Source organism: Dissoconium aciculare (assembly GCF_010015565.1).
Source record: "Dissoconium aciculare CBS 342.82 unplaced genomic scaffold K489scaffold_2, whole genome shotgun sequence".
Taxonomy (NCBI): domain Eukaryota; kingdom Fungi; phylum Ascomycota; class Dothideomycetes; order Mycosphaerellales; family Dissoconiaceae; genus Dissoconium; species Dissoconium aciculare.
The window spans coordinates 1989897-2016363 of record NW_022984952.1 but is presented as its reverse complement, the minus strand read 5'-3'; the positions used below and the strand labels follow the sequence as shown (position 1 = coordinate 2016363).

The window sequence follows — 26467 nt, the reverse complement described above, 5'->3', positions numbered from 1 at the left end:
GAGGATACTGAAGTATTGGATCAGGCAATGTGTTCGCGCGAGCTGTCTTGAGGATGACTGTATCTCACGTCACGCGCGGGGGCGTCTCTCGAGTTTCCTGGGTCGCTTTCGCTCCACAGTCTGCGTAAATGCATCAACAATGTGCCCATTGTTTGACTCTTGCTCTGATTTTTTTCCTGTTGACAATGAGCTATCATGCCTCGGTGAACTCTTCCTTTCCGGTTGAGAACTCTTCTCCGCTTCGTTAGAGCCAGCTTGAGCGGAACATAATACCTTTTCCCCATCTGTCGTCTTCCCATTCTGCTCTTGTTCGAGTGCATCGACAACGTCTTCTGCATTTGCCTCATCCCAACTCTTTTCCTTGCCACCAATCTTGATAAATGGACCATGTACGGCGCCTACGCCTGTGCCAACTAGCGCACCCAGACCCACCATTGGAACGGACAAAACTCCGCCAACAAGAGTGCCTACAACCGTACCAAGGCCAAGACTGACTGCGCCGCCGATACCTGCACCACCGGCAAAGCCCTGCCACGGACCGCTTTGCATTCGTTGTGCAAGCTTGCTCAGACCGTTGGCTTCCATTTCTTTGGCATATGCATCACTCAGAACTCGGTTCCGTTCCTCCGCATTGGTGATTGTAGAGGCTTTCTCGCGAAGACTCTGCGCTGCATCTTTCGCTTTCTTGATCGCTTGAAGATTCTTTACGTACTCGATCGCATGCCGCCGGTCGCGTACATTGCCAGGTGTTTCGGGATTACTACTAGACGTACCCGAGGAGTTCTTCAAGGTGTGCTGCTTGAGGTCCGATTTTGCGTGTTCGTCGCCAGGTGACATTTTCGTAGTCATGGGGCCGAGATCATCAAGGTCAACATCTCATGTTCGTGTGGTCGATGATGAAAGGAAAGGGATGAATTCCTCAGCCCCACAAGAGAGCAATGTGAGGAGCAAAGTTGTCGGTATTGGATGTACTTCGTGCTTGCTCGGATCCGTGACGGGAAGCGTGATTTCTAAGTTGAACATGGTGACGTACAGTTGGCAAGTGCGGGCAGATATTGTGTAACACAGCAGTATTTCCATCCATCAAAGGCAGATTCTATACAATCTGCCAAGACTCGTAGATGGGAAGGTGGATTGAATCTGATTCACAAGATTCATCAACACAACGCCCTCGATCCAGCACAAGTCGGTTAGAAATGCGCAAAGAATGGGCTTCGTAGGGATAGCAAAGCATTCCAAGGTTCTGCTCAAATTTGCACGTCCATTTTGGATAGCTTTGGCATGTGATCAGGGATTTTCATAGGTCCGGATTATGATGTATCCTCGTCCCATTCATCGCTGCAGCGAGTCGTTTACGCGGACGTCTCGGGCTGTTTTGTCCCAATCACGACTTGCATGTACCCAAGTGGCCAAGTATGCAGATGGCGTTCCTCGCGAAATGACCATTCACCGCATGCAAACGTTGGTCGGCCACCGCCTTCCCGAAGCACAGCTTTGTGACCCGATGCTGCTGCGAACAGGCGCAACATCTCCTCAAACGACCTTCGACGAAGGCATCCGACAATGCCATCGAGGTATTGAATGAAGGGTAGAAGAGGGACCATGTAGGTGAAGACAAGATGTGTGGGATCGTCCGAGAACCAGAAGACTGAACACAGTAAGGTCACAATGGTTTCGAAGAGCACCGCCAGGATGCTGAGAATGCGGCGCTCTCTTGTGTCAACAATAGCAAAAGCATCACTCGTCTGGAGAGTGCTCTCAATCACTTTCAGCGCCATGCGATCGTCGAATTGATGGAAAGTCTCGCAGTAAAGCCGGAAGTTCTTGCTTCCATCCGAGCTGAAACCTTTGCGCAATGCAGCTTGCTTGTCTCCTGGTGTTGTTGAGCTGATAACCGGAAACCCCGGATTCGCAGCGTCCACAGGTTGAGGCACAAAAGAGAGATGATGCGACTGCGACGCGTGTTTCATCCAGGCATCCAGATCTGGCTTAATATCAGAAAGACGAAATTCTATTGCGCGTCGTGATAGCGGACGACAGTGGTTGGTGAGAGTTTCGATGATTGGTACTGGACCGCCTCGCCCTGATCCAAAATCGACAACAGTCCATTTCGTGCTCTCGATATCTGGGAGTTGTTGCAAAGTGTCGGAGATGATATCGCCGGCCAATTCGGCCAACGATTGGGGTTGAAAGAAGGGAAAAGCTTTTGTCCAGCGAGCAGTTAACGCGTCTTGTGCATCGTGCTTGATGAAGGTAGGGACGCTATTCAATGGATCCCATAGTTAGCGAGCTGCACAATGGTCGCGCTTCTGGTCAACAATAATCTTACATCCACAGGCTATCAAATTCACACAATTGCCATCGTCGTCCGGGCAAAGAGAAGTTTACACGGTCCAATAGTAGATGTGCAGCAGTGAACATAGCTGTTGGCTCAGCCGACAGAGGGCTGTGGGACTTAAGTGCATGCGCAGGATACACAGTGCTCACTTTTGCTGAACGATGTTTACTCCGGTGATGACGGAGTGTTAGCTTCTATCAAGGGCCACGTTGAAATACTCTGCAGTATGTACTACGATCAAAAGTTTGCATCGCGAAGGAACAACCAACAGCGCAGAGTTGTCGTAGTGCGCATAGCCCGATGCTCACTTATTTATGACGATATCGCGCCTCAAGCTGCAGGTGGCTAGGAAAGTGCTCTGTGCACTAAAAAGTTCCTGTGTGTGCGCAGACACGTGGGAAATGGCCGGTGCGATTGGACGGACGCGTATGCCCAAAATCTACATGCAGGTATCAACAGACAACCTTGAAATTAACAAAGAAACCACGTTCGGATGCCCAAGAGATGCAAACGGTGTGTAGTGATTATTATATTCGTTCATCTTTCATCCATCAGATTACCTAGATATTGGTCGTAAAGCGTGGAAACAATGGGTATCTCATGCGACGAGCCAACCAAAATGACTCCCATGTCCATCCCTCTGTCTACCTATGAGTCAAGTCACAAAACAATGTCTCCTTTGCGCCGACATCTTCGCTAGCAAAGTGGGTCTCGTACTCAGATTGATTCTCAGGTCCCAAAGTCCAGACCCACTCCCGCTGGCGTTTCCTCCGTCCCACCACTGGCGTCACAGGACACGTATCGCTGTCCTCCTCGTCGGAAGATTCCCGCTTCTCGCCCGTCTGAGGAGATATTGATTCCGTCTTCGAATCGACGCCAAAAACACCCTCGTCTTGCTCGTCCTGAGCAACACGCGCGTCAACTTCGTCTCTCGAAGGCCTCCTCTCCGACCTTGAAAGATCTAGAGTGGAGATGGACGATGTGGAAGATTCGATATCGGAGTGTCGCAAGGTAAATTTGGTCGTTTGGATCTCCTCCGTTAACGGTGCGCGGAAAGAGACTCGCTTCGTCCGCGCAGGACGCGCTTCAGCATTTGCCGAAACTTTGTCGTGATGCGACAATCGTGGGAGCGGGCTGTTGGCCAGGATCGAAATCACGCCCAAGGCGAGCTTATAGGGAACCTCGAGCATGTTTTGGTCAACTGGTGGTAGTGTTGACGGGAACGTTCTTGATTCAAGTGACGAGGCAGGTTTTAGAAAGCCGTCTTCCGATGTTCTTGGCTTTGAGCTCCGGACGCGCAACGATCGAGGCGATCGCGGTGAGCGAGGAGAGTGTGTTGATAATGACTTTCGCAATGGCTGAATCGGGTTGTATGCATTGCTGAAGGTGTTCCTACTCGTCGGAGACACAGCTGATAGAGTATCGAGACGAAGGCTTGTTGAACCTTTCCCGAAGGTGACGGATGGGGCGCCTGCAGTGTTCAACGAAAGCTTAGGACGCTTCGAAGGAGAAGGTAGATTGGAGCCCATGAGTACAGGCTTGGAAGAGTTGCTATAAGCCATGGGTGCAGATGGTAAAATGGCGAGTGACATTGTCGTGCGAGCAGTGGTGTGAGATGATGGGTAAGGTGATTGCGGCATCACCAAAGTTAGGAGCATGATATCGAGAGTCGCTTGGCGATGGGAAACACAGATGTGCTCACTGGACCAGAGGATTGACCTGAGACCCGAATCTTGGGACCTTTTGATTCTGGCTGTGCAGGTTGCGTGGTGTTGGCGTTGGTGGTGACGTCTTTTTGGGGCTGGTTCGAGTCGAGGTGAACCGCAGCAGCACGCGAGCCAGACTATAGGGCAGATGATCCGTGGCGCACACCTGCAAAGCCCGAAGGTCCTCCTTCAGGTGAGTGTGATGAGAGATAGGCACAGAGGCGATTCCCGATATGGTCGAGGCCGCCCGTCGTCAGTACTGTATAATTAGGGTGTCGGCAGCGGCACAGTTGCAGAGCGATAAGACAAACGGCAGAAGGACGAGGCGATGATCCAAGTATAACCAGTATACTTTTCGGGGGTACAGATCAAGTAGACACGAGGAGTGGGTTTGCAACCTGATGCGGGGATCACCTGGACTATATGTATCGCATGTGATAATCCTACCTTGATAATTTATTTTAGAGGGAGAGCTCACGACTCCCAAGGCGACTACTGGAAAGAGGATCCGCGCCTACTGGAATGACGATCGATGCGACCGAGAACACCCCCGGTCATACGGCGTGCATAATCCAGACGCCCTCCCAGATTAGAGAGACCGGGTTAGCAGCGGCTAGGAGAAGAATCTCCCTTGTTGCGTTTACCGATCGAACATGTATAACAACGACCTGTGCTTGTTATTACTATATTAAACAGGTGACTGGGAGTGATGAGAGGGAACACTGTCCACAATCTCTGTCCATGTTCTGCACACACACCACCACAGCAGCACCAACGACACCACCCTCACCAATGATATTCTTTCTCTCACCACCACCACCACCACCACCACCACCACCGTCATCTGCTACTGTTATGTACGAGGGCCGCATACTTGCTACTCCACTCTGGCACATGTCCGTGTCGCCTCCTGTGTGGCGTTTCTGATGGTGTCCGTCCATCTGTAGGAACAAAGGACAAAAGCGTTTCCAAGGTCGCATCGATTACGCAAAAAACGAGTGGTCCGTCCACGGGGCGAGACGCCGGTCGTTGCAGGCGGGACTGGAGAAAATAGCTGCCAGAGGGCGGTTCCCATTTAGATCCCTGTCGTTATTGGAATGGCTTGAATGGTTTGAGTCTAGCTTGCCTTCCGCGTCCACAACTGTTCCAAGGTACCTTCTCCCGTCGCGTCTTAGTCTTTCGACCAATCCGCGTGCGCCGTGTCCGTCTTACGAGCTTCCTTTCGCGCTGTGGGTATCCAGGCAGGTCTGCATTGTCGCCCACGGCGGCGTGTAAATTCTCAACATTAGCGACCGAATGAATAATTATGATCCTGCCTACCTCTACAGGCCTCCAGCCCCTCTGTTGGCTCATGATGCAGTCGCGAGTCTGGAATCACATTTACCGGTCTTGACAGACATATGTCGGTTCATGATGCATCTCCTGCGCGCTATACCGGACCGCAAGTAGGAATGACCCTTTTTCCCCAACGGCGCTTCCAAAGATAGAAAACCTCGGCGTGTTGAGACACGTCGGACAATTTGCGAAAAGGCCTTCAACATCACGTGCCAAGCCGGCCTGGAGTCCTTCTCCTGTTCCTGGAGGTGACGCTAAATCCGAGCGGGACAGCCGCCGCCACTCAAATTTCCATTTTTACCTCGCCAAGTCGTAATCTTCGTAAGCTTTACTTCGAGCGGATAATACTCCGTCTCAAACGCCGTAGCAAGAAGATCGTTCTCCTCGGGCTGTGATCGTTAGGGCAGTCTTCCTTCCAAGTGTCCCAAAGGCTTGCGATTTTACAGTGTATCTCGGTGCGTATTCCGTTTCTCTGCGCGATCCCAATTCCACGTAGCCTTTCGGAAGCCGGCGCATGGTCGTAACGAGCACACGACGATGGCCGCGTCACGCCCCTGCATCATACGGCCTGGGATTTCCTCACGGGAACGTGGTTCCAGGCAGCTGCAGTCTTCACAATCGGGCGGATGTCTACGCGCCAGGCCGAAGAGCCCTACACAGCGAGAGGGACGTGGCGCAGAGGCAACGACGACAACCATCTGGACACATTTACGACGCTGATAACTACTTGTAGGTGATAAAGATGACCCTTCTGGCAATATATTTCTAGCCGCTGCAGGCGTCGACAAGCCCGCGGGTGCAGCTTCCCGTTGCCACGGCAAGGAGGGGACCACCTCGTCAGCATGTATGTTGGTCACTTCCAACAAGCCAGTCCGAGTAAAATGCTTGTTGGTTTCAAAACGTTGGTTTGTTGGTGGTGCACGTCAAAGTGCCTCTTTTATTTTGGCCACAACGTCATTCATGAGGCACAACAGTCAACTTCAGATTCGTCTGATGAACCTGTGCCCTAGGGAGTGGCGTAAACTCACTTATGACGGCACGCTTTCCGAAGTCATCGGTCATGATGCCTTATTAATACATATGCTAGTCAACACTGTGATGAAATAATTATTGATAGGTCCTTTGAAACATGCGTCATCGGTCTTATATTAGGATTCATGATCAGAGTTGCGTCCTGATTTCAATCTCCTTGTGCGCCGCTCACATGATTGGGCTCGGATCGTACGCCGTTTTGCGTGCGATCGACACCTGGGCACAGTAGTCGCAGCACACCTACTACTGATGATGTTGAGTTTTCCTTCGGGAGCACGCGTATCAAATTTAGCGCGCATGTAACGCCGTACAACGCGTGATCCCGACGAGAGACTCCCGAGGTCCACTTCCAACCATATACCATTAACAGTAAGAAGTTCGTGATCATTATTTCTTTCTGGATGAGGAATCATCACTGCGGAAGTTAGCAAGCGTGTTGGTCTTCAGAACAGGCATCGCGACTCGCAAGATGCCGCCGCAATGGTCCCTGGCCTGGCTCGTAAAGACGGGAGGGTAATCATTCATTTCGTGCGTCGAATCACTCATCGGTGACGAAATCCTATTCTCACGATACGAATACAGGATTACGATTGTTTCTATGCCTCAGTGTTCGAAGCGAGCAACCCAAGCCTGAAAGACCTGCCTTTTGCAGTGCAACAGAAACAAATCATCGTCACCTGCAATTACGAGGCAAGGAGAAGAGGTTTGCATAAATTACAACTCATCACCGATGCGAAACGAATCTGTCCCGATGTCATAATTGAGCTCGGGGAGGATCTCACTCGCTTTCGCGATGCTAGCAAGGACCTATATAATTTCCTGAAAGAGTATTCGTGGAATGACAAAGTCGCACGCTTGGGGTTCGATGAAGTATGTCACGGTAGTCCATGGTCGTGAGGTCTGCCGAGAGCTGAGCGTTAATCTCCTAGGTATGGATGGACATAACGGACATCGTAGATTACAACATAGAGATTCTCAACCATCAGGATCTCGGAAATTCCTTCATGCAGATGTCCAAAACGGATCCTACGCAGGGATTCAGATACAACGCGAACACGGTCGCTGGGCATACATATCCCGCAGATTATCAACTCCACCAAGACTACGGGACCATAGAAGGGGAACTTGCTCTTCGACTGCGTCTTGGTGGGCATTATGCTCGTTTCCTCCGACATGAGCTCGAGAGGCAGAAGGGCTACACGAGTACTGTAGGCATTGCGACTTCAAAACTTTTGTCAAAGCTGGTAGGGAATATGCGCAAACCAAAAAGCCAAACGACTATGATGCCCCCTCTGACGAGCATTGATGGCAACGAGAGCAACGTCACATCATTCATTGATGATCACGAGATCGGTAAAATTCCTGGCATTGGGTTCAAGCTTGCGCTACTTTTGCGAGCAGCATTTCTGAAGAGAGAGCCCAATTTCGACAAAAGTCTTATATACGGTGAAACGTTCGACAAAGTGGCGGTGCGAGATATTCGCACGCAACCAAATGTCAACCCGGAATCCCTCGAGAAGCTATTGGGTGGCCCTGGCTCACCGCATGGTATCGGACTCAAAGTCTGGCAGCTTTTACATGGTATCGATGACAGCGAGGTTGAGTATGCCAGAACCGTTCCTCGCCAGATCAGCATCGAGGACAGCTATATACGGCTGGACACATTCCCAGAGGTCCTCAAAGAGCTGAGAATATTAAGCAATAGCCTCATTTCCCGTATGCGCATGGATCTGCTCACTGCTGTGCAAGCCACAAACGATGATCCCCTGGATCCGACATCTGATGGTAGCTTGTATGTGGCACAGACGATGCCTCTGGGTGCGAAAAAATGGCTTGCTTATCCAAAGACAATCCGCTTATCCACCAGGCCGCGTCAACCATTGCAAGCCGACGGGACACGAGTGCGCTCCTTCAAACGCATTTCTCACTCTACGTCATTGCCGACATTCGTGTTTAACACGCACGAAAGTGTTGAACTCCTGGCGGAAAGGCTAATCAAGGAGGTCCTCATTACGATGTTTCGCAAATTGCACTCTGGCAACGGAGGTTGGAATCTGAGCCTTATGAATCTCGCCGTGACGAACATGGTGGAGACGGCAGGCGATGGCAGAAGCGCAATAGGAAGAGACATAGCGAACATGTTTCGGAGGCAAGAGGATGTTCTAAAGGACTTCCGGGTCATAGACACAGAGGTTCCTGACGCATCGCCACGCATCAAAGAAAAAAGCATCACCCAAGCGGAAACTCATACATTTCATGACGTGTATGATGGGGAATACGAAGAGGCGTGGGATGAAGATGGAGAAGAGAGTGATTCGTGTCAGACATGCGAGATGTGCAGCATGCGCATGCCGGCGTTTGCTATGGCTGCACATAGACGCTTTCATTCAATTGAGCTGCTTGACTGAGTACGAGCGTCGCCTCTTCGGCTGAGAGAAGGCTGCGCGGCTGAGTGTCGTAGGAAGTTTTATACTGGAGCGGAACTATAAACTTCGTACAATTCCAAATCTATGCTACACGAAATTTACAGGCGCTTCCAAATTTCCACAAAGGACAGGCGGATGCTTGGTTGCAGTGTATCAGGACAACAAGTTTCACGAGTGTTGTACAGAGCGTCAATCGTTTGACATTTTCGCCTCGAGCGCAATACAAGACTGCCGACTTGATGCACTGATCTGCATCGAAGGTAAAATCTGCCTCACGGAGGAGTAGTGGCAGGCATCCGCTCAGCAGTCGAATCCAAGCTCGGCGCTGGCACGGGCATTCTCGGTCTGCGCAATGACTCTTCTGTGACTCCATTTGCTAGCTTAGTGATGCCCATAACCGGTGGATCACCCTTCTTCACAAACTCGTACTGGCCCGGAAGTTTATTTCCAGCCAACCGAAAGGCGTCTCTGACAATCTGCTCGTGAATGTCGCCTTTGAGTTCAAAAAGGATTCGGCTGACGGGAACCCTTGCTGACCAGTAATCGAAAGATCCTTTTCCCTTTCCCATACGCTGGTCGTTTCCGCTCGTGTAGACACCGATGTTCGCTGAAATACGGTGATAGATGCGGTATTTCATTCCTCTCAGGCGCTTCTTGATCGTCTCATCGGCAATCTTTAGCTGTGATGCGCTGATACGTCGGCTTGTGTCCTTCAACCTGATTCCATATTCTCCCCAAACGACTGTCGTGCCCTTCACACTGCCTCCTGTCGGTACCCGCGGTCGACCTTTTCGTGATTTTGAAGACTCGCCGGATCGCGGTGACAGCCAATCAAATGTTACTCGTGATGAGGAGAATGTTCGTGACTGTGATCCCGGGTGTATTGAAAGTGTATCCAGCATAGATGAGAGACCTACACACGTCCATCAAATCAGCTTCGGAGCACATGCGCATCAGTCTGAAGCCGTCCTTACAGCAAGCACGAGTCGCTGTGAATCGGGACATTACAGTAACCGGACCCGGCATCATTAATTTGGCCACGGCCATACTTGCAATATCTCTCAGAAGAGTGGTTTTTGATGCTACTAGAACATTGCTGTTGCGATACGTCTGTCAATCGAGAGCATTGAAGGTCGATGAAAGTTTGTACGGGACACTGTACACATCAATGGCGGCTTTCGGCGCTCGGAGGTAAGCAGGCGGGCCGTCGCGGGATCCCTGTCATAACTACAATCACGCGCATCGCGCCGTCATTATATTTCGTGCCAGCGACGCGTTTCCAGGCAGCTTTGGGTCAGACGCCAATCATTGGAAGCGGCGCCGATCCTCTGCCTGTCGATGACTCCGGCTCAACTTTCGTGCGACCGCATAACAAAATATTACGATATGTTGTTCTGAATCGCATACGACTGCTCGATCAGAAATACCCTGAATAAACGGCATACATCACACCTCAATCATGCCGTCCGACATCCGCGCTTTTTTTGGTGGGAAGCCAGCGGCGAAGGAGGCCACAGCACCGGAGCCAGAGAAGAGCAAGAAACGCGGCCGCTCCAAGAAAATTGTTGAAGACGATGATGATGAGGATGATGTGCCCACTAAACATGCTGCAACATCGACGAAGAAGAAACAGAAACTCGACCCTGAGCCAGTCCTAGAGGAGACCACCGCAGATGATTATTTTGCAAAAGGAAAGGGCCAGAAACCTAAGCGATCCGAACCAGTGCGTCCGAAGGCTGCAGATGCGGAGGCCGTGATCAGAACTCCGAAAAAAGCCACAGCCAAAGTGAACGGGACCAAAGCTACACCAACACGCTCGTCGGCAAGGTCCAAGAAGACTACCAATTACACCGACCTCGATCCGGACGATTTTCCCAATGACGTCGAGGAGGATGCGGATGACATTTTCAAAGGCAATGCCAAAACCGGGCGGCGTGCGGATGATGATTATGAGGAGGGCACAGATCCTGAGGATGATTTGCCATCAGCGGCGCGCAAAAGGGGGAGCGCTAGAGGGAAGGCGGCTGCGGATGACGATGACGATGATGAAGAGGATGTTTACAAGAGCACGAAAAGCAAATCGCGCAATACTGCCCCCGCCAAGGGTAGTAGTAAACGAAAATCAGCGGCAGTTGAGGAGGAGGAGGAAGAAGACGACCTCGAGGTAGCAGAGGTGAAATCTGTGAAGAAGCGCGCAACTCCCGCGAAGAAGGCACCTACGGCTCAGGCGAGATCGATTCCAGCTCAAAATGGTTCTGCAGTTCAGTCTATCCTGGACAGCATACCCACAGTTGTTGCTCCTCCCCCTCCTTCCAAAAAGGGTGGAGATGACGGGAAGAAGAAATTTCAGTACGGGCAACATGCAAATTCTGCTGTGCCAGCCGGTGCTATATCCTCTTCCGACCTGCCCACCGGCGCGGACAATTGTCTCGCTGGTCTGACATTTGTGTTTACAGGTCAGCTGCAAATGCTAGGCCGTGAGCAGGGTCAAGCATTGGTCAAGCAGTACGGAGGCAAGATCACAACAGCGCCTTCAGCAAAGACAAGCTATGTCGTGCTCGGTGATGATGCTGGCCCGAAGAAGCTTGAGACAATTCAGAAGAACAAACTCAAGACTATCAACGAAAATGGACTTTTTGAATTGATCAAAAGACTTCCCGCGAATGGTGGCGATGGCGCTGCTGCCGCGAAGTACGCTGATAAACTAGCAAAAGAAGAGCAAGACGCGCGAAAGGCTGCTGAAGAGATGGACGTGCAAGAGCGGAAACGAGTTGCAGCTGAGGCAAAGTCAAGAACTCAGACAAGCCAAACTCCGTCGAAGCAGTCAGGTGACAAGCCTGCAGCTCTCGCTGTCGATTCGAGACTATGGACCGTACGATACGCACCACAATCTCTGAGCCAAATATGCGGCAATAAAAGTCAAATCGAGAAACTGCAGCGCTGGCTTCGCGCCTTTCCAAAGAGCCAAAAGACGGGATTCAAGATGGCTGGCCCGGACGGCAGTGGCACCCATCGAGCCGTCATGATCCACGGGCCTCCGGGTATTGGCAAGACCACCGCAGCACACTTGGTCGCAAAACTCGAGGGGTTCGATATTGTTGAGTCAAATGCGTCGGACACAAGATCGAAGAAACTTGTAGAGACTGGACTCAAAGGCGTGCTCTCTACTACATCCCTCATGGGATACTTCGGAACAGGTTCCGGCGAGGCAGATCCTTCAAAGAAGAAGCTTGTGCTAATTATGGATGAGGTTGATGGAATGAGCGCAGGTGACAGGGGTGGTGTGGGTGCGCTCGCAGCTGTGTGCAAAAAGTCACAGATCCCGATGATTCTGATCTGCAACGATCGCAAACTTCCAAAGATGAGGCCTTTCGATTTCGTGACGTATGATCTACCTTTCCGTCGACCTACAACCGATCAAATACGTGCGCGTATTACCACTATCGCTTTCAGAGAGGGTCTCAAGATGCCCCCCAATGTCATTTCTGCACTCATCGAGGGCACAGGGGCTGACATCAGACAAGTCGTCAACATGGTGAGCACCGCCAAGCTTGACGATCAAACCATGACCTTCGAGGACAGCAAGGACATGAGCAAAGCTTGGGAAAAACACATCATCCTCAAGCCTTGGGATATGGTAGGCAAAATTCTTGGCGGCGGCCTTTTCAATCCAGCCGCAAATTCGACCTTGAACGACAAGACAGAGCTATATTTTAACGACCATGAGTTTGCACCTCTAATGCTGCAGGAGAACTACCTGGGCACGAATCCTGTGCGCTCCAACAAATACAATGGTGATGCTAAACGCAAACGCCTGGCGGAGCTGAGCTTAGCTAGTCTTGCAGCTGATTCTATCAGCGATGGCGACCTGGTCGATCGAATGATCCACGGCAGCCAGCAGCAATGGTCGTTGATGCCCGTCCACGCAATATTCAGCTTTGTCCGTCCTGCTAGCTACGTGTACGGCTCTATGGCTGGTCATCAAACTCGATTCACGGCGTGGCTCGGCAAGAATTCCAATCAGGGCAAGCTCATGCGCTTCATCAAGGAGATCCAGGGTCACATGAGGTTGAGAGTAACTGCAGACAGGCACGAGATTCGACAGACCTATATGCCTATGTTGTTTGACAAGCTCGTCAAGCGGCTCGAAAACGACGGAAAGGAAGCAGTATCCGAAATTATCGAGCTCATGGACCACTACTTCCTCACAAAGGACGACTGGGATGCTATTCTCGAGCTTGGCGTTGGCCAAGCCGACATGGAGAAGGTGAAGATCGAGTCACAAGCCAAATCAACCTTCACCAGACTGTAAGACGTTCCTCATCATTTTTGTTCACCACTCGCCCTTGCTGACCATCTTTCAGATACAATCAGCAGTCACATCCCCTGCCATTCATGAAAGCATCACAAATCGTTGCACCAAAGCGTGCGCCTGCCAAAGAGAAGCCCGATCTCGAAGAAGCCCTCGAAGAATCCGAAGACGAAGGCTTGGACGATGTAGATGTCAAGGCCGAGGATGACGATGAAATTGACCTCTCAAAAGACAAGTACGTGAAGCAGCCAAAGACGAAACGCGCTGCGCCCGCAAAGGGTGGCGCGAGCAAAAAGAAAAGCGCCAAGGACGATGAAGACGATGACGACGAGGAAGATGCCAAGCCCAAAAAGGGTAAAGGGAAAGGTCGCGCGAAGAAGTGATGACTGTCATTCTGGATTGGTTCCATGGTCGGCATTGTCAAGCGATATTCCGAATTGTGCATGAGACATCAGCCAATTCAAGCGCACCTGCAAGCTTTGGTCATGTTGGCAAACAATTCAGTTGTATGCATTCCCGGCGTTTTGATCGGAGGATCCAAAGAAGGCGCTCATACGTCATGAACATAATATGTAGCATTGGTTGTACAATTACACAGCTGGCTTTTCTAGGCTTTTCTAGGCTTGTAACCAGGTCTATCATGGGAATGCATCTGTACTTTTTTTCGCAAATGTGGTTGGTAGCTTTCTATTCGTTGTTGGCGTTTATCTTGTCCGCCTGTCGTCTCAATTCCATCTCGACTAAGCGGATGCACACGTCCGCGATGTCGCTTCCTACCTTCCAGGTCCTGACGGTAACTCCATTCCGTTCCAGCAGAGCCTGCGCTCGGGCCAGCCTCTGCTTCCAGAGGTACTCCTTCTTACTGACGTTCTCACCAGCACCCGGACTACTCATGCCGTCTTCGTCCCAGCTCCCGGACCGTGCATGTGAATGTCGTCGAGATGGCGTCAAGGAGAAGGAAGAGCGATTCCTTCGCGGCGGCGGTGGCGGTGTTGGTGGTGGTGGCAAAGAAGATTCGGGGAGGTTGAGGTCCTCAAATGACCGAGCGGTACGCATCGGCCCGGCGAGCGGCGACGTCGGCGTACTGTTCACGCGACTGCCTCCTGTTGGCCGCATCTTCGGCGAGCCGAGTGGTAGGTCGCCCATTTGCCATGAAGCGGTGGCCGGTAGTGCCTTGGTGATTTTCTCTTTGGCGTACTCACGATAAGTCCGCCGAGCCGGAAGTGGTGGCCGAGATGCCACGACTGAGGCCTGTCGCGTAACTTGCGATAGTGGCGAAGGCTGATGCGTTTGGTCTGTCTTGACGGTGAGTCCGGGAGCGCGAACGGCGCTGGAAGGTTTACGAGGCCTTGGAGGGGGTGCTTTGTTTGTGTTCTCTTCGGACGGCGTTCCTCGAGCCGTGTTCGGCGAAGGACTTCTAAGACTTGCCGGCTTGGGCGGAGGTGGAGGGGAAAGTGTTGACCTAATGCCTGTGAACGACGTAGGGTCGCTGCTCTTGCTCGTTGTTTGCTCAAGCTGTGCGTGCGTGGACCAGCTCATGTCTGTGAAGTCGATCAAGTCATGTTCAGGGGACGCGGTCAGAGGGATATCAGATGCTGCGCGTGTTGTCGTAAATGCATTTTGTCGAGGTGGCAGAGCTGGTAACACAGCCTTGGCTCCTCTACCATTCGCAGTCTTGTGAGAATGATAGTCAGGATTGACTGAAATGCGCGCTTGTCTCGTCTCGTCCTCCATATCCTTCAAAGAGGCAGCAATCGCCAGTTTGAGCTCTGCCTCATCGTCTCTGATGTCTGTAGGTCGCTGAATCCGTTTAGACATCGCAAAGATGCTGTCGCTACTGCTCTGGCGAGCATGCATGCGAGGCGAAGGCTGCATGCCGCCCAGGCCTGTTGGACTATAACTTGGGTCAAAGTAGCCTGATTTGACGGCAGTCGTCACGTCTCGAATGAAGATACCCAGGATCCTCCCTGGATTATCTAGAGCCACATCGGTATAGACTTCGAGGTCGGCCTCGCCGCTGTCGCCAACGAGAATGAATTTTCGTTCAGGAAAATCTCGCATCAACTTATCAAGAGACGACTTCTTCCTTTCGGCCACAGGCTCGAATATGCCCTGGAGCATTCCAGAGTACTGCTTCAAGTGAAAGGAGCCCTTTGGGAGGTGTGCCATCTTAAAGAACGTCGTCAAAATAGGATACATTTGCCACGGCGAATTGGAAACATAGTGAAGCTTCACGCCCATGTCGTGCATCGTCGTGTACCATTCACGTACTCCTTCGATCGTGAGATCAGTGAAGTCCCGGATGAAGGCATTGCGGAAGATCTCACGTGCTCCCGCACTGATTGCCGAATGTTTGATAGTGTCATCAATGTCACTTATCATGCTCACTCCGGTCGAAGAAGTCATCGCCACTTCCTCGGTCACAGATAGTCGAAGGTCCTCTCCGGCGAGGACACGCACATGAGTAGGTATAAAGTCGAGCGCCGAGCGAAAGCTAAAATGGCCTGAAGCATCTGTTCGTGTGATATGTTCTCTCGAGGCGTGCTCGTTGAAGAAAAACGCTCTCACGATCGACTCCGCTCGAGGATTTGCCATGAATGGCTTCAAGCGGGTAAGCAGATGTGCATTTGCTTGAGCAATCTCTGCGTCGTTCATTTGTGCTGGCGTTGGCCACGATGATCTAGATCTCAAGGGCAGATCAGATGCCGATCCACCAATGGTGGTCGAGTCCTGTCGGCGACTGTGTGTCGCAAAGTCATTGACACCTGTGGTGTCAGGCATGTCGCCAGCATTTTCCTTGCCTGGCTGCTCCGAATATGAGCCTCGCTGCGCAGCTTTTTGTTCTTCTCTGCCTTTACGTGTGATATTGTCGGCCTCGAACGCGATCAAATCCTCGTCTTGTTGCGATATGTCCAAATCCGCCGTTGCATCAGAAGGCTCATTCGGACGAGTTGTAGCCGGCGCTGGGATTCCCGATAGTTGCCGTGCTAGGCCGATCAAAAGTCGATGCTTCCTTGTCAGGGGCCCCTTCTGTGGGGCGTAGACCCATCCTCGTACATCAACGTCAACGATCGCGTTCCGCGAGTTCTCAGTCTCCCATCTCCTTCGCCAGTACTCTTCATCTGCATCTTCCCCAGAACGAGCCTCCGTGGGCGGAGTCTGTATGTCTGTTAGGTCGATGCATGCCAGTCTTTGCTTGATGTCATCTTACCTCATCTTTTACATGTCGCCTAGCATAGCTTGGAAACAGCATGAGCTCCTCGTTTCTGTGACGCACAGCTGACGCATGGGGAAATGGATGCTTCGTGTCATCGGATGTATGCCTGCTAGGTCCTGGTGGCGCTTCTGCGCTGAAGTATGTTTGGCGGAGCTCATTTGCAGCCTTTATGTATCCCGCCAGCTTCTTACGCCTAGCCCCGGGCTCTCGAGCCTCGATGCGCGCTTCGAACGAATCACCATATTGCGAGCTGTAATTACCATATCCTGTTGCGGCCATCTTGCGCCTGCCTGAGCCAGACCCATTGTACAGACGAGGAGTTCGGGGTGATGAGCGGCGCCCGAGTAGGCGAGCGACGAGACTTGTTCGAAGGCCGGGCAAATGGTTCTGACGTCGCAATCCTTTTCCGAGAAGCAATTGAAAGATTTGGCTTTTCGAGGCCTGTCCGAGAGAAGGAAAATAGGTAGAGCGAATGGTTCGCAGGCCTAACTTCGTGGGTCGCGAGACGTTATCGTGCCAGAAGCGTCGTAGGAAACGTTTGAAAGAGGGTCGCGCCAGCTTGGAAGAGACAAGCGAACGAGCGCCTGCAGCTCTGCGCAGTCCCAGGTGATACGGTGCGTTCTTGGTGGGCGAATGCGCGAGCCGAGAAAGCTCATGTGTAAAGTGCTGCTACTGTAAGCTTGTCTGCTCTAAGATCGTGGCTACTGCTAATAACCATTCTCGGACTGACCAATTCGAAGCCGCTACACGCCCACGTCATCGCCGGGGGGCGCGCATTAGAGCATTTCTGACCATAGAATCAAGCTTACGATAAAGCTTCAGTCCATTTAAATTACACACCTGCAATCATCTATGCCGGTATGGTCTCTTCACCATGGGCACGAATATCAATAACATCGTCACAGGACTTATTCCGGGCCGGCATGAGAGCGTCGGGAGCTTCGCCGGCGCGACTGTATTACATCTCCCTACCAAAGTGTCAACACTCGAGGCGCTGGGACAGTAGCGCTGACGTCATGTCATCATTTGAGTCTTTGACTTCACGCTGAATGTGATGGACGTCCAGATACGTCGATTGCCGCCTCATTACGCGGACAGCATACACGCATGTTGGGTTGGAAAATGCCAGGCTAGTCATGCCAATCCAGCGCGCAAGATCCGACTGACGCGTAACTTGTCACCGGATGAGTACATTTTTTGTTCATACACAATACCTATTTCTGTTTCCGAAGAGAGGCGGTCTTCCTCGTCATTGAAGCATTTCGATCCAGAGAAGGAAGTCTGGATCGTCGACCAACTGTAGTGCGTCGGGTTGCATGGACTATCTGAACGACATTGCCAAACGCGACCGCCACCGCTTGCTCCCCTAATGTTATGGCCGGTCCAGCACTCTCAACGTATAGAGCGCTTTGCGAAATGAAACTGCTTCCGGTGGATACCCCTATATCAATGCATTCGAGGCCGTTGTCGACAGAGATCTTGTAGGCTTCCCATTGCTCCGGTGCCGCCAGCGAACGTAGTTGTTGTCTTGCTTGCCGTCGATCTCGTACGACCTCGGCCCCTTTCCTGATCGTCTCCTTTCTTCTTAACCCGAGTAGCACTTGATCGTTCAGTACAGCCCATGCTCCAGCGGCTCTGAACTCCTTGACACGACTTCGTGTGTCTTTGAAGGATTTGCAGTTGATCGCGTTTCGCTCCAGACAGATGTTTGCTTCATCGTCGGCCACATCTGTGATCTCCCATTTGTTGATCGAACCTTCGCGGCCATCCTCACCGATGCTGAGTCGAGTCAGGCTCTGGACAGCAAGACCACCACAGACCGCACACTTCCTCGGCGGTCCCATCATGACGCGATCGTAGCCGGGCTGGGCCACAAAATAATCGACCTTTGTGATAACGTCGAACGTGGTCGCATCCAACAAAGCAATTCCAGCGAGCGTACTCAATGAAACAATCTCTTTCTCACGGTGCATGTACACCTCAATAGCGACGATTTCAGAAGTAACCCTCGGCATGTCGATTTGCTTCTGGGCCTGACAAACCCACGATGCTTTGTTCCAGACGAATGACAACACGCTGGCATCTTCATTAATGACGATCATTTCACGCCCTCGGAGTGTGAAGTCAGCTATGGCTGCACCGACCAAGGGAACAACGGATACGTCGACACCAGTCAGTATGTGATCATCGAGTGAGCTCATAGTCAAGCGGCCTGCAGCTGTGAGCGTCATGAAACAGGCCCTCTTCTCCAGATTTCCTGGTAAGTAGGTAAAATCGAACACAAGAGCAGGGCTCTGGTCGGGATAGGGCGCAAAATGTAAGTCCTCCGAGCCGGTGACGTGATTATACAGAAAGACCTTTCCGCCAGCACAATGGCCCGCGATCCATTTCCCGGAGTCGTCGATCGACAGATCGCGGATTGGCCAGCTCAGATCCCCGAGTATACCAGTCGGCACGTTAGCTGTACTATACAGACCAGTGGAGTGATCAAGGGTTGAGATAGCGATGGTCCGATCCAGAGCAACAGAAACGAAGTGACCATTCTCGTTGCCATTTAGTCGGACTATATCGAGCTTGTGCGGAAGTCCGATTGAGACGACGGAAATGTGTTGGTCGCTGTCGTCGTCGGTCTCAATCGCTCCATCGTCAGGCTCGCTATAAAGAAGAAAGTTCATGAGAACTGAGACAAAAGCTACTCCGAAGATCACAGCAATTGCCACAGGATAGAAATGATGTATTGTAAAGGCCCGAACAGCGAGTGACCATGCCTCGCGCTCATCGAGGCTACCTGTACGGTCAGCTCCGGCAAGGACAATGACGGTCGGAGCAAAGATCTTCATGATAAAGGTGTGGTTTCCTGCATTTGCGAGCTTCATAACGCCCTTGGCAGCATCGAAGTCCTGCATTCGCATCCACTCGCTCGGGGTGATGGATGCATTGATCGGCAGGCGCGTGAAAGTGTCAAGATCTGTATCGATTGGAATGCCAGCTGGAGCGAATCCTAAAAGATGACGGAGGCTCAAAGACATTTCTTCGCGCTCGAAAAAATGATAGTTCAACGACAAGATGAAAGTCGTTGTGACCGCGGTCCCTGCCATTCGCGTGCTGAAGGGAAGTCGACCAGACATCAATGCATCAAACCAGGTATGCTGCGATGGCGACGCCCGTCGCGCTGTCCGAGACGGACGTTCTGAACTATGTTGCCTGGCCGAAAGAGAATCCTGCAGCTCGAAACGGCGGATGTCCACATTAAGGACCGCTACGAAGAAGGTGAGCAGGAAGAAGACGTCAAAAAGTGTGGCCAATGCTGCAAACGCGCAGAATGCCGCAATTCCTGGTGACAACACAGCTGACAATATGGAAAGAATGAAAAGATTCTGTGCAGCAGTCACAACAGACAGTGGTCCAATGTCGCCTAATGCATTTGCGATCCTGAGATCTGTCGCCATGGTTGGAGGGTAGGCAAGGACCGCGTTGATCAGACGAAACATGTTCTCGAGACCAATCACCAGAACGATGAAAGGATATGCGTTTCGAGGAATCATAGCAAGATTGATGTGTAGGATACCGCAGATGGTGAAACTCGCTGAGATCGAAAACGTCATCTGAGTAATGGCAGTGACCACCAACCCGAAGCGACTGTGGAATGCCTTGATTCGCCGAAGGCTCAACAGAACGTATATCGCCATGCACGTGTAAGCTATGGCAAGAATCGTGTTTTCTCGCAAGCTCAGTGGCATGAAGGAGAACTCGTAGATTTGATGATTTGAAGCATCGCCGTTCCGCGGAAAAAGTGTACAATCTGGGCAGACGTTCTGCGTCAGACTTGACATCTTATCCTGCCACCTTGAACCCACTCGTTCTCCCACCTTGTTTATGAGTGTGATAACAAGGGCATCGGCTGCAAGCAGCTTTCGACGACTAAACCTCTTCCCGGCAAACACGGACGCATGTCGAAGAATAACGTTAAGTGAAGATGAGCTGTGATGTTTATGCTCATTGATCGTGTTCAAAATGTCTTGATCAGCCGTCAACCTCTGGGCAGAGTTATTCCAGTACATTAACGGGGAGTGAAAACCCCATTGGTGATTGTCTTCAATGGCTTGCTCGCTCAAATTTGGTATCGGAATCTCTCTCTCAGGTTCGCTAAATAAACTTTGTTGGATCTGGAGCCCTTTCTGAAGGACATCTTTTTGTAAAGCTTTCATATGCGATCCATAAATCCACACCTGACGCATCTCCAAATCAGCATCGGTGTGCGTCGTGTTCATGCTTTTAGCAGATGTCCAAACATGATGAGGTTGGGCTCCGACGCCAGCAGTGGGATCACCAGATAGTAGCACGGTCGGATAGGAGAAGGCCATAGCGACGGCGATGGAGAACAGCATAGTGACTAACCAGTGTCGAGCTGTGACTTTGCCATGTCGATAGAATGCTCTCCGGATAGGATGGTTCGCAGAGAACTGCGGTGGCTGAGTCGTCCCACGAAAGGGACTCAGGATGTACCACCACATCATTCGAAGCGATCAACGGTTTGTCGAGAGAATCACTATGATGAATCAATCAAAGAGCTCATTCGAACTCATTCTTCTAGACTATATCATCCACCCGAGTGGTCCATTTCAGTCTCGATCCTTCATCGGCATGATTCGGTGGTTCTTGTTGCAACGCAAGGTCATTGCTGGGGAGAAAACGGCAATGAATGATGATTGCGATACTTCGAATGTTGCATGGACTAGATGCGCTCAGTTCTGGAATAATGAGATGTCCTCAGGGCTGTGAATATAAATATTTTGTAATCATTCGCAATCTTGACAGCCCTGGAAGTCTGAGCTGACGATTCAGGCTAGGTCGTGCATTACATTGTGCACCTGGGCATGCAGGTGTGTACCTAGGAGTGGTGCACGAACGGGCCCAAGCGCTGAAGCTCAACGTCACCAGGCTAGAGCTTGCTCGACATCCAACTGTCAAACAACAAACTTACCCATGCGATACGCCCTCTACTAATAAATTCAGTTGCAGAGAGTTCGGAAGTCTCAACGATCCTTCAATTGAGCGTCAGAGGTAACACCCCGAGATTCTGCATTGACGAGACAATATTTGCCCTCCATGTTTCTCAATCCGCCGGAGTATCTTGTCACACTGCAGAGCAACGTGCGAGCACGACCGATCTCATGGGAGGGGGCTGTACGAGCCAAGACACTCAGTGAGGCCGATCTCAAGAAGATCCGAAGCATTGATAAGGTCCGGAAAGAGCAGCGAAAACAGACGATTGAGGCAGATGTGCAGGTGTACACAGATCTGCTTCTAGGGAATGATGGGAACAAAAGCATTTTCGAGAGTGCAGTGAAGCGGACGGATATCGTACAATACATGCTAGTTCTTACCGGCGATTTGATCGATGATGTACCTGCATTGTCAGATTCACTGGTCAAGCATGCGCATCCATTCCAACCTTTCCTGCCATTGCTGAAGCAATCAAGTAATTCCGAGGATCCAATTCCACTACTCGCGTCATCCGTCCTTACCTCCATTCTCGCGCACGCGATCGTCGCTCAGCCAAAGTCAACACCAGAGATCCATGACGCACTTCCGAAGCTATACTCATACATAGCCACCCTTTCCAACACATCAGATGCAGATCTGCAGGACATTGCCGTACAGGAATACAGTGCTATGCTTCGCACCGTTAGTGCACGGAAGCAATTCTGGGACCAGCGGAAGGAGACACTGACTCCACTCGTTGAAGTGTTGCGCAAGGCAACAGGCGGAAAAGACTCTGATAGCACGGTTTTCAACGGAACATCTGCTGGATCAAGCATTCGGACACTGGCTCAGTCCAACATCAAGGTCAGTGGTGTCAGCCTCCGCTTGTTATATCATATTCTACTGGTTGTCTGGCAACTTTCATTTGAGGGCGAGCTTGTTGGAAAGGGTCTGGACGAGGAGCACGATATCATCCCGCTCTACACACAGCTAGTCCGTGTCTCGCCGACAGAGAAGACTACCAGACTTTTGCTTGCCACTCTCAACAATCTGCTGTCGACCAATAAGGCGACTCTTATGCCAGCAGCCCTGCCCGCCAGGCTTCCGTACATTCTCACAAACCTCAAGTCACGAAACTTGACAGATCCGGATCTACTGGAGGACTTGGACAACCTTGTAAACATGGTTGAAGAATACACAAAGACGCAGACCACATTCGACGAGTATTCATCTGAGGTTCAATCCGGTCATCTGCGCTGGTCTCCACCTCATAAAGACCAGGCTTTCTGGAGAGAGAATGCATTGCGCGTAATCGAGGAAAACAAAGGTGAGCTATGTAGGAAGCTCGCTGAGATTCTCGGCAAGGATTGGCAAAACGACAAGCAGGTTCTCGCAATTGGCTGCAGCGATGTCGCATATCTGGTCAAGGAGTGCCCCACAAAACGTCAGCAGTTGGAAAAATTCGGCCTGAAGACGCGGATTATGGCATTGATGCAGGATGAGAATGAGACCGTCAGGTGGGAGAGCTTGCGCGCCGTTGGAGAATGGTTGCGATACAGTTTCGACTCACAATAGCCGTGTCGGGGCTAATCGCCGCACCACAGTGTCCCCGGCTGCCGCTCTGTGTTCCTACCTAGGTAGCTGTTAGTGTCATTATGGATATTATCTTCCTACACTTCCTTTTTGTGTACCTCGACCATCGCCGGTCTTTCAGCTTTACTCTCTTTCAGATTATCAAACTCGATTTATAATGTGTATACGACGTGCATATCGATTCACTTCGTGTCATGTGTGTATCGTGCCGGACTGTCAAGCGCGATTTCCGACGCTTGACGCCAAATGGGTTGTTTTCTATTTTGAACAGGAAGGCTCCCCGTCGTAGTTATGATGATAATCCAAACTTGCAAGACAGAGATTGGAGACCACTTCTTCTAGTATACAACACTATACAAAGAGGCCAGAATTCCACATGCGGTCCTCAACATGTCAATCTGGAGGTGCACTTAATCCCCAGCTGCATATGCTTGACTAGGGTTACAGTTGGGCTTGTTGTGGCATGTGCGCGGATTTCGCGAACCCTACACGATTATTGAACCTTGGAAACAAGAACAAGGCGAAAGTCTCATTGCATCGACCGCGACCTGCACAGAGACACAAATTTCATCCACGACTGGCCGTAGGCTGGAGAATCTCGGCAGTAATAGCAACGATTGAGTGCCCAAGATGAGCGTATGGCGCGCAGCCCAAGCTGGCGATGGCCGCACCTATTACTACCACACGCAGACGAAGCAGACGCAATGGACAAAGCCAGATGACTTTGAGGATACCGAAGCAGCCAGTAGGCCTGCCACGTCGAAAGGCCCCAGCGAGGGCTCCGAATGGGCTGAAGCAGTCGCTGCCGATGGACGAAAATACTACTACAACAGCAAAACGCGCGAAACTACATGGGAAGCACCTGCTGGCTTTGCGCAACAGCATAATCACGCAGCACCTCAACCCACTCAAGCGGCCGGGCCTACGTATGTCGCTGGTGGTACCTCCGGATTTGGTGGTCGTGACCACAGTGGCTCGGAACAGCGCATGGACAGGATCGAACGAGGCCATGGTCTACCACAGAAGCCGAACTTCGATAGTCCTCGAGGAGGCAACAATCCATGGGAACGACAAGAACATGCCGGGTTTCGAGGACCGACTGCAGCGAAGCCAGATGAACTAGAATTCTCGTCTACAGAAGCTGCAGAATCTGCTTTCTTCAAGGTGCTCCGTGAGCACCATGTCACACCGGACATGAAGTGGGCAGATGCTTTCCGTGCGATCTTTCGCGACCGTGAATCGCGCGCAATCAAAGACCCGAAAGAGAGGAAGCTAGCGTTCGAGAGATACTGTCACGAGGTACGAGCGGAAGAGAAGATCAAAGAAAAAGAACGAAAAGATCGCATGCGTGATGATTTTCGAAAAATGCTTGCAACACATGAAGAGATCAAGCATTACACTCGATGGAAGTCAGCAAGAGCGCTGATCGAGCGCGAGGCAGTTTTCAAAGCGACGAGTGATGAAGATGAAAGGCGCAGCTTGTTCGAAGAGTACATATTTGAGCTAAGAAAGCAACATGCGGAGAACGAGGCTGCCCGGCGCATAACCGCCATGCAGGAGCTTGACGCAATGCTGAAAGCTCTTGTGGTCGACCCAGATATGAAGTGGTCGGATGCACAATCCAGCATTATGGATAATGAGCGATTCAAGTCAGAAGATGATTTCAGATCGCTTCATACCATTGACGTGCTCTCGGCTTTCGACAACCATATGAAAGATCTGGATAGAGTTGCCAATGATGCCAAGCAGGCAGACAAGCGGATGCGCGCACGACGGGAGCGCCGGGCTCGGGACGATATGAGAGCATTGCTCGCCGAGAAAACCCGAGAAGGCAAAATTAGAGCAGGGACGAAATGGCAGGACTTCCGGTCGTCAGTCATCGGCGACGAGCGTCTGATCAATTTCATTGGCACACCTGGAAGCACTGTACTTGAGATGTTCTGGGACGTAGTCGAGGATCAAGAGGACAAGCTCCGCTCAAAGCGTGGAGTGGCCCTGGATGTTTTGGAGAGTCTGCGATTCGAGATGACGACAGAAACAAGCCTCGATGAGTTTTTGAAGCTCATGCGCGAGCATTCGTCCACCAAAAACTTCGACGAAGAGGACCTGCGCATGATATACGATAGATTGATCGCCAAGATCAAAAAGCGTGCCGAGAAGGAGAGACATGATGCCGAACTGCACCAGAAGGCAGCGGTAGACGATCTGAGGTCATTGATGAGAGAAGTACACCCTCCCATTCGTCTTGATCATAGCTATGACGACGTGATGCAGAAGCTCGCAGGTCATCGAGAATACAAGCACGCCAATGAGAGCGCACGGAAGACTGCTTACGAAAAATACATCCGTCGCCTGAAAGAACGGGAAGAGCATGACCGTGAGCGCAGCCACACCCGCCGCGACCGTGATCGCGAGACCAATGGCTCTTCAAGACGCGGCCACGAACGTGACCGTGACGACAGACATCGCCGGACTCGAAGCCCGGAAATGGATGCGTACGAGGCTGACCGCAAGAGAGCACAGGCGGACCGCGAACGTCATTACCGCACAGGATCATTCGGCTTGGGCTCGCCTTCCCGTGATCGCCGCGATGACAGACACGGAGGCCGACTGGATCGCTATGAAACATACTCACATTACGACCGCGAGCGGCGAGATCGCGAAGTGGAGCGCGAGCGCAGCTACGTCAGCCGTGCTGACCCGCGCGATCAGACCCGCGCGCTCAATTACGGCGACGATGATGTCGTTGGAAGCCGCCCGGGCTCTGTCCGCAAGCGACAGGATTCCGACGCTAGCTTCGATAGCAAGCGCGATTCAAAGGTAAGTGTCCTAGATTGAATTCTGTCAATAGCGAGATATGTTATGGCTGACTTGTACGCTATAGCGCACTCGACGCGATCGTCGCACCGAAACTGTCGAACCTGAGCCCGCACCCAAGGAAGACGCCCCTGAGCTGCAAAGCGGAAGCGAGGAGGGCGAGATTGAGGAGGTATAAGAGCCATTTGACTGAAACGTCTTCGGCGCATATCCTCGGTCTATCATTGCTCGCCACATGTACCATCCTTTACTCCCCCCTTTAGCGCATCCCGTCTTCCCCTTCCGACTAATAACACAACAGCCACATCAAGCTCTACAGCAAGCCTAGCCGACATTGCTCACACAATAATTGCACAAGTGCGTTGATGAAATACGCTCAGCACTTTCGATGTGGGCCACCGCGTAAAACAGCCTGTTTGGCGTCTGCACCAGGCTTGGAACGAGACATGAGGTGGTTGGAATGCCTCTCGGCGTATGTGTATTTCCTTTTAGCATGGAGCCAAAAGGGACTAAGATGTGATTTCGCAGCAGCAGCATCGATGCGTGGCTCATATGGCTCGCCAGGCCGAGAATGTATGCGACCGTGTCACGGCCCTCTCAATGAACGGATGCTTGAAACGCGAAGATCATCGGTACGTCATTTACTTTTATAGCAAGAAGACTAATCCTATTTTCGTTCTGTCCTCCCCCATATGGGTCTCGATC

The 26467-nt window shown here is 51.5% G+C and overlaps 10 protein-coding genes across 10 annotated transcripts; 4 read left to right on the top strand and 6 right to left on the bottom strand.

The window, feature by feature from the left end:
* K489DRAFT_119308 (uncharacterized protein) lies at positions 1-1101 on the bottom strand. Its single transcript, XM_033598957.1, has one exon. It carries the CDS (start codon positions 847-849, stop codon positions 70-72), a length of 780 nt encoding a protein of 259 aa, XP_033463597.1. The 5' UTR covers positions 850-1101; the 3' UTR covers positions 1-69.
* K489DRAFT_119263 (uncharacterized protein) lies at positions 1101-2630 on the bottom strand. Its single transcript, XM_033598956.1, has 2 exons — positions 2330-2630; positions 1101-2262 (listed from the first exon to the last, which is right to left on the bottom strand). Exons 1-2 carry the CDS (start codon positions 2419-2421, stop codon positions 1353-1355), a joined length of 1002 nt encoding a protein of 333 aa, XP_033463596.1. The 5' UTR covers positions 2422-2630; the 3' UTR covers positions 1101-1352.
* A 222-nt stretch (positions 2631-2852) lies between these two features.
* Positions 2853-4450, bottom strand: K489DRAFT_376985 (uncharacterized protein). The gene has a single exon (XM_033604051.1). The coding sequence runs from the start codon at positions 3994-3996 to the stop codon at positions 2983-2985; it is 1014 nt and encodes a 337-aa protein (XP_033463595.1). The 5' UTR covers positions 3997-4450; the 3' UTR covers positions 2853-2982.
* Positions 4451-6604: 2154 nt separating this feature from the next.
* Positions 6605-8819, top strand: K489DRAFT_392708 (DNA/RNA polymerase; the record flags this gene model as incomplete). The annotated part of the gene is made up of 3 exons (XM_033606748.1): positions 6605-6939; positions 6994-7281; positions 7341-8819. The coding sequence occupies exons 1-3, from the start codon at positions 6892-6894 to the stop codon at positions 8817-8819; spliced, it is 1815 nt and encodes a 604-aa protein (XP_033463594.1). The 5' UTR covers positions 6605-6891.
* Positions 8706-9948, bottom strand: K489DRAFT_376983 (ribosomal protein L16). Its single transcript, XM_033604050.1, has 2 exons — positions 9812-9948; positions 8706-9750 (listed from the first exon to the last, which is right to left on the bottom strand). Exons 1-2 carry the CDS (start codon positions 9882-9884, stop codon positions 9110-9112), a joined length of 714 nt encoding a protein of 237 aa, XP_033463593.1. The 5' UTR covers positions 9885-9948; the 3' UTR covers positions 8706-9109.
* Positions 9949-10119: 171 nt separating this feature from the next.
* Positions 10120-13997, top strand: K489DRAFT_376982 (DNA replication factor C, large subunit). Its single transcript, XM_033604049.1, has 2 exons — positions 10120-13145; positions 13202-13997. The coding sequence occupies exons 1-2, from the start codon at positions 10297-10299 to the stop codon at positions 13530-13532; spliced, it is 3180 nt and encodes a 1059-aa protein (XP_033463592.1). The 5' UTR covers positions 10120-10296; the 3' UTR covers positions 13533-13997.
* On the bottom strand, positions 13716-17353 carry K489DRAFT_119199 (uncharacterized protein). The gene is made up of 3 exons (XM_033598955.1): positions 17097-17353; positions 16361-17032; positions 13716-16308 (listed from the first exon to the last, which is right to left on the bottom strand). The coding sequence occupies exons 1-3, from the start codon at positions 17124-17126 to the stop codon at positions 13837-13839; spliced, it is 3174 nt and encodes a 1057-aa protein (XP_033463591.1). The 5' UTR covers positions 17127-17353; the 3' UTR covers positions 13716-13836.
* A 77-nt stretch (positions 17354-17430) lies between these two features.
* On the bottom strand, positions 17431-21130 carry K489DRAFT_376978 (uncharacterized protein). Its single transcript, XM_033604048.1, has one exon. It carries the CDS (start codon positions 20752-20754, stop codon positions 17581-17583), a length of 3174 nt encoding a protein of 1057 aa, XP_033463590.1. The 5' UTR covers positions 20755-21130; the 3' UTR covers positions 17431-17580.
* A 208-nt stretch (positions 21131-21338) lies between these two features.
* K489DRAFT_376976 (ATPase, V1 complex, subunit H) lies at positions 21339-23116 on the top strand. Its single transcript, XM_033604047.1, has one exon. It carries the CDS (start codon positions 21476-21478, stop codon positions 22925-22927), a length of 1452 nt encoding a protein of 483 aa, XP_033463589.1. The 5' UTR covers positions 21339-21475; the 3' UTR covers positions 22928-23116.
* Positions 23117-23455: 339 nt separating this feature from the next.
* Positions 23456-26424, top strand: K489DRAFT_376975 (uncharacterized protein). Its single transcript, XM_033604046.1, has 3 exons — positions 23456-25765; positions 25830-26234; positions 26291-26424. The coding sequence occupies exons 1-2, from the start codon at positions 23576-23578 to the stop codon at positions 25938-25940; spliced, it is 2301 nt and encodes a 766-aa protein (XP_033463588.1). The 5' UTR covers positions 23456-23575; the 3' UTR covers positions 25941-26234; positions 26291-26424.
* Positions 26425-26467: the final 43 nt, after the last annotated feature.

Bases quoted from the DNA above. Each gene is read 5' to 3' on its own strand.
- K489DRAFT_376978 (XM_033604048.1), bottom strand. From the start codon at position 20,754: ATGCTGTTCTCCATCGCCGTCGCTATGGCCTTCTCCTATCCGACCGTG.
- K489DRAFT_376975 (XM_033604046.1), top strand. From the start codon at position 23,576: ATGAGCGTATGGCGCGCAGCCCAAGCTGGCGATGGCCGCACCTATTAC. The intron at 25,766-25,829 runs GTAAGTGTCCTA...TGTACGCTATAG, and splicing joins ATAGCAAGCGCGATTCAAAG to CGCACTCGACGCGATCGTCG.
- K489DRAFT_376982 (XM_033604049.1), top strand. From the start codon at position 10,297: ATGCCGTCCGACATCCGCGCTTTTTTTGGTGGGAAGCCAGCGGCGAAG. The intron at 13,146-13,201 runs GTAAGACGTTCC...ACCATCTTTCAG, and splicing joins AAATCAACCTTCACCAGACT to ATACAATCAGCAGTCACATC.
- K489DRAFT_119263 (XM_033598956.1), bottom strand. From the start codon at position 2,421: ATGTTCACTGCTGCACATCTACTATTGGACCGTGTAAACTTCTCTTTG. The intron at 2,263-2,329 runs GTAAGATTATTG...TCCATTGAATAG, and splicing joins GAATTTGATAGCCTGTGGAT to CGTCCCTACCTTCATCAAGC.
- K489DRAFT_376976 (XM_033604047.1), top strand. From the start codon at position 21,476: ATGTTTCTCAATCCGCCGGAGTATCTTGTCACACTGCAGAGCAACGTG.
- K489DRAFT_376983 (XM_033604050.1), bottom strand. From the start codon at position 9,884: ATGGCCGTGGCCAAATTAATGATGCCGGGTCCGGTTACTGTAATGTCC. The intron at 9,751-9,811 runs GTAAGGACGGCT...GGACGTGTGTAG, and splicing joins CACAGCGACTCGTGCTTGCT to GTCTCTCATCTATGCTGGAT.
- K489DRAFT_119199 (XM_033598955.1), bottom strand. From the start codon at position 17,126: ATGACGTGGGCGTGTAGCGGCTTCGAATTG. The intron at 17,033-17,096 runs GTCAGTCCGAGA...TTACAGTAGCAG, and splicing joins CGTGTAGCGGCTTCGAATTG to CACTTTACACATGAGCTTTC. The intron at 16,309-16,360 runs GTAAGATGACAT...ACAGACATACAG, and splicing joins GGCGACATGTAAAAGATGAG to ACTCCGCCCACGGAGGCTCG.
- K489DRAFT_119308 (XM_033598957.1), bottom strand. From the start codon at position 849: ATGACTACGAAAATGTCACCTGGCGACGAACACGCAAAATCGGACCTC.
- K489DRAFT_376985 (XM_033604051.1), bottom strand. From the start codon at position 3,996: ATGCTCCTAACTTTGGTGATGCCGCAATCACCTTACCCATCATCTCAC.